The sequence below is a fragment of the Bos mutus genome, chromosome 26, assembly GCF_027580195.1.
Source record: "Bos mutus isolate GX-2022 chromosome 26, NWIPB_WYAK_1.1, whole genome shotgun sequence".
NCBI lineage: Eukaryota > Metazoa > Chordata > Mammalia > Artiodactyla > Bovidae > Bos > Bos mutus.
In genome coordinates, this window is record NC_091642.1 from 29,253,439 (window position 1) to 29,258,758 (window position 5,320).

At 58.3% G+C, this 5,320-nt stretch overlaps 1 protein-coding gene across 3 annotated transcripts in view; it reads left to right on the plus strand.

Moving 5' to 3' along the window:
* Positions 1-5,195, plus strand: part of FBXW4 (F-box and WD repeat domain containing 4) — an 83,817-nt gene extending 78,622 nt beyond the window's left edge. For all 3 annotated transcript variants that reach the window (XM_070363514.1, XM_070363515.1, XM_070363516.1), the window contains exons 7-9: positions 3,121-3,261; positions 3,766-3,907; positions 4,112-5,195. In XM_070363514.1, the coding sequence (XP_070219615.1) occupies positions 3,121-3,261; positions 3,766-3,907; positions 4,112-4,231 (403 nt within the window). In that variant the 3' untranslated portion in view covers positions 4,232-5,195. The remainder of the gene's footprint in view (positions 1-3,120; positions 3,262-3,765; positions 3,908-4,111) is intronic.
* The last annotated feature ends 125 nt before the right edge of the window (positions 5,196-5,320 follow it).

Here is a 5,320-nt window from a genome sequence, read left to right on the forward strand (position 1 = left end):
CTTCCCTCCAGCTTCAGTGGAGCTGCCTGGGCAGCAGGGTAGGTAGGGCCCTCACCTGAGCCCCGCCACCTCAAAGTCTGGGATCCAGCCATACTCTGCTGTTTTTCCTACCCAGGTACTCTGGGGCTCCTCTGGGAAGCTGCAGACAGCCCAGCCTGGGGAACAGATCTCCTTCAGGCAGCCCTCCCCAGCCTGTGTCTCATTCATCAGGCTCACAGGGGCGGCCCCATCTGTCTTTATCTTTCCCTGGATCGAGAGAGAATTGCTGGAGTCAGGCTAGGGGGAGGCTGGGGTAGAGACCCCCCAGCCTTCAGTGGCTCCTGGCAGCCCTGGCTTTGTGCACAGGAGCGGGAAGGGAAGGACTTTTTGTCTGGTGTCTATAGTGCAGACCTGGCCCTTGCTCCTGTCTTGGCCTGAGGCTCTAAGCGGCAGCCCCTTTCCCACACAAGTTGTGCGACAGCCAAGGCTCTGCACCCCTCCCTCACGCCCCCCACAGTGAGAGGCCGAGAGGCATTCTTAACATTCTTTCCAGAGAAAAGGGGTGAAACGTCTGAATTTGGGGGTCACCACGTTATACAAATTGCAATCTAATCGTTTTTACAAGAACACACTTGCAGTAAGAAAAGGAGCCCGGGAGGAGGGGCCCAGGAGACAGACAGCTTGTTTTGTCCCCCTTCCCCCCAAAGTTTGGGGCTATTGTGGTGCTCATCTTGCTCCCTCCACCAGAGCGGTTGAGCTAGAGTTTTCTAGTTAAATTGGTCCTGTGGTGGGGGCCACGAAGGGCCCATGGTGCCATTTCTGTTTGTTTTCCCAAATCAAAGCCCCAGCAGGGCTTCTATGGCACCGCTGGGCTGCTATTTGAAGAGACAGGGCCATTTCCCAGAGCCTGGTGTGTCAGTTTATGCTCTGAACTTAACCTCACGGGTACTGCACAACAGAGCCTGGAGCGTCCCAGGCCCAGAGGCAAAAGAAACTGTATCTTTTTATTGGCCCATTTAAAGTGTGTGTGGCCATTTCAGGGAGTCAGAACTAGTGTGGCAGAAACTCCTCAGGCCCTGACCAGGCCAGGCCGGCAAGACAGGGGCTTTTGGGCCTTGTCCTGGTCTCTGGGGGCTGGTGCTCGCTCAGCCTTTGGGTCTCCCCAGAGGGTAGGGTTGGAGAAGGAAATGGCAACCCACTCCAGTGTTCTTGCCTGGAGAATCCCAGGGACGGAGGAGCCTGGTAGGCTGCCGTCTATGGGGTCACACAGAGTTGGACACGACTGAAGCGACTTAGCAGCAGCAGAGGGTAGGGTTATGTGTTTCTTATTGCACAGGCTGGCAACTCGGTGTGGGTGTGGTCATTCTGCTGCCGACCTTCTGTCCACGGGTGCCTGGCTCTCCTTCATTCCGAACCCTGGGACCAGGGGTGGGCAGGTGGAGCCACGCTGGGCTTCATGCCCCCAGTCTCCACTGCCTTTCATCTTCTATTTCAAACAGACAAACATGAAATTACTTCTATAGATTAAAGGGGAGAGCTCCTCAGTCAGTCTTGGAGGCCTCACTAATGGAGGGGGCAGGGCCCCCAAATCTGGGGGGGCAGAACTGTGGAGCAAAGCAGCCTGGACCCAGTGGACGACAGAGACAGAAAGCCCAGGACCCCAGCCCCTCTGACTTGCCCAAGAGTGGTGCCTCATGGCTGGCGGGCCTGCTTCGGCACTGAGGTCCGTGATGTCTAGGAGATGCTGATGTGGGGAGAAGGCTTTCTGTCTGAGCCCTCAGCACACAGAGAGGAAGAGCACTTCCCTGGGAAGGAGGCTGGGGGCAGAAGTGCCAGCTTAGGGCCTACCCCCACCCTGCCCTGACTGGACAGCAATAGTGCTGCTTGCTGGGGGTCCCCTCACCACTCAGCCTTCTCAGGGAAAGGCAGAGTTGGGCAGAAAAGAACCTGCGGCTGCCTCCTTTCCTCCTCCAGGGAAGGTGGCGGCTCCACTGAGGAGAACGGAGGTTGAGGGTCGGGGTCTGTGAGGCGGAAGGACCAGAGCTAAGGCCCACGTTCACACACGTGGCTTCTGGCTGCTTTGGTGAAACCTGGTTGGCCAAGGCTGGGCTGGTGAGACCACAAAGTCTTCCCCAACCCATGCCGGGCCTCTTACCTGGGTGTCCCTGTGTAGTGTCCACGGCCCAGTTTTTCCTGTCACACCATGCAGGAGAGCCCAGCATGTCCCGAGTGAAGGTGAGGGGTCGGGCCTGGAGCATGCCCCCTTCTTCTTCATTGCCCCCATTCTGAAGAAACTCACCGCTTCTACCCATCCCATAGCCACAGGGATTAGCGGGTATACTTGATGTTGAGGGGTAGTTGCTAGGGCCAGGAGGCCCCCCTAGGTGGTTGCTAGGGGTCTGGCATCAGGGCGAGGGGTCTGCCCACTGCCGCGGTCACGGAGGGAATTACACAGTCACAAAGAAATTGTTCTTCTCAGTAATCTGCTCTTGGCCACCGGGAGGGGCGGCGGGGCAGGCTGGAGCCCAGCAGGCTGGGGGCTGTGATCACAGAGGCGTGCTAGCCCCAGGCCGGGGGCCAGCCGGGCCAGGAACACCAGGGACCGGCCTGCTAAGCTGCTTTCTCAGCGATTTCTCTCCCCAGACACAAAGGTGTTTACTTGTTTTAACATCTCCTGGGACTCCCCTTCTCCCTTTGTGTGGTCTTTATCCCCAATGAGGTTTGAGCCCCAGATTACAGGCAGGAATTAAGGCATTGGACTCAGGCAGCTCAGAACTGCATGACCTGCAGGATCAAGGCATATAAAGTAACCAAATGTGTGTGTGTGAGGGGGCCGACCCCTTCGGCAAGGCCCATTCATTGTCCCAAGGAGGAGTGGCTGGGTGGCGGGTAGCCAGCGTGCAGGTGTGATGGAGAGGCTGCTGATGGCTGACTGAGGCCTCAGCTGGGGGAGGGGCAGGGGCTGGGAACAGGGGAGAGGGCTGGAAGTCCAGGGCATCTCCTCCTTTGGCCCCTTTCCTCCGAGGGTCTTAATTCTGGCTCAGGAAGGAGCCCAGGGACTGATGCCACTTGAAGGTTAAAAGCATGTGTGTGGGCCAAGGCAGGACAACCTCTCATCCCCTGCCCCGCCTCTCTTCCCAGTGGGCAGCTGATGACGCACCTGGGCAGTGACTTTCCCCCAGGGGCTGGGGTGCTGGACGTCATGTACGAGTCCCCTTCCACGCTCCTGTCCTGTGGCTACGACACCTATGTTCGCTACTGGGACCTCCGAGCCAGTGCCCGGTGAGTGTGTGGGGCAGGACAACAGGCGGTGGGAACGCCGCCCCTGTCCTGGTGCCCCAAGGATAGGGACAGAGACCCCATAGCAGGGACTGGGAGAACAGCTGGCAAGGCCAGAGTAAGCTTAGACTCCCTACCTCGGCAGCCCTGGTCCCGTGGCCCAGGAGACTGTAGGCACCAGGCCCCAATAAGAGCCTTGGGAGCCATCAGGGTGCTGTCCTTCAGCATTCTGTCCCAGCTTTCTTGAGGCCTTCCTTGCCTCTGAAATCTGGTGACACACAGCAGCCACGTGATGCACAAATGAGGCATGAGCCTGCCTGGGGTCAGGGACTTGGTGAGAAAGAGATCTTTACTGAGGAGGCTTTCCCCCATTAAGTTGGTTTTAAAGGAATGTGGTGGTTTGGCATCTTTCTCCCAACTAGAATGGCTTCCTAAGGCCTCTGGGGAAGCTGGGGTGGAGGCGGAGGGCACCCCCAGACACCCCCTGCATCACCTCCTCCTGGACAGGAAGTGTGTCATGGAGTGGGAGGAGCCCCACGACAGCACCCTGTACTGCCTGCAGACGGATGGGAACCACCTGCTGGCCACTGGTTCCTCCTACTACGGTGTCGTGCGACTGTGGGACCGCCGCCAAAGGGCCTGCCTCCATGTAAGTGTCCTGCGCACCGCAGGCAGGCCTCATGGATGCCAGGGCTCGTTACCAGGGTCTGCACTGGGAGTGGGTGTGCCTGGGGAGGGCGGGAGGAAGCCTAGAGTAGCCCCTGTCCCTTGGCACCAGGCCGGGGAATCTTGCATTTGGGCTCCCCCCGCTCCCAGTGGGGATGTTTTTGCCACTCTCGTCCCTCCCCTGCAGGCCTTCCCACTGACGTCGACACCCCTCAGCAGTCCTGTGTACTGCCTGCGCTTCACCACCAGACACCTCTATGCTGCACTGTCCTACAACCTCCGTGTCCTGGACTTTCAAAACCCATGACAAGGCCAACCCAGCCTGTGGGCCAGGGAAGCCAGCTACTCAGGGACCTCTCCTGCCTGGAGGGTTCAGTGATACCTCCTCCCCGGCCTCCCTGTGTTCCTAGACCTGTGACCACAGTGCTCAGGCACCTAAGATAAAGGCTGCTGACTCCTGGGCACTGGGGTTACCCAGGGGTGCAGTCTCTCCCAGGAACCAATTGGAGAGATGGGACCTACTGCTTCTCAGCTGAGTTAACTCAGCTGGGCCTTGCTTCCCTGTCGGCCAGAGCAAGAATCTGGCCTGGAGACAGAGAGGCCCACCCCTTCTTAGAGCCAGGCCAGCTCAGCACAAGTGTGAGGTGAGGTGCTCCAGGCTTCCCAGGTGGCCCCTTCCCTAGAAGGACGGGGGTGGCTGCCAGTACCCTGTGGTACCAACCTCAACATCAGTCAGACCCCACCTTTGACCAAGGTCTCGGCTGGAGTACTACGGCCTGGTTTTGCTTTGAAACCAAGAAAGGACAAAGGCAATCCCCAAATTCTGAATTCTGAGCCAGCCCAACCTCAGGCTAGCTGTTGAGACATGTTACAACCTTCATTTTTATAAAAATAAAGCTCGACTCTTCACCAATCTGATTCCTCACTGGTTAGAAAGACCACAGGGAGAAGGAACAATAGACTCAAACTTGGGGCTGGGCATGCCAGGGAAGGGTGAGACCAGCCTCACGGCTCAGTGTCCAAAAGAGCAAAGGTTTCTTCTTCCAGGAAGGCCTTTCATCACCCCTCCACCCCTGGCCCTGGTGGTGGGGTGGGCGTCTTATGGTAGGGGGCCTGGAAAGGCTCCCGGCGGCTGTTGGCCTGCAGTGACTTCCTTCACCCCACTCCAGTGCTCTGCAAGCCTTATGCTGACTTTACACCCACAGTGTCATAATATCCTGGGCTGCAAACAGGTTGGGGCCCTGCCCTGCTGGCGTCAGGCTTCCCTGATCCTCCTCTCCATCTAAGACCCATACCTTTACGTGGAAGGTTCTACACTGAAGGTCCAGAGGCTAGCGAAGAAGGAAATGTCCTCGCCAGCCCTCCCTGGGGGCAGAAGCACCAGAGGACACGGGGG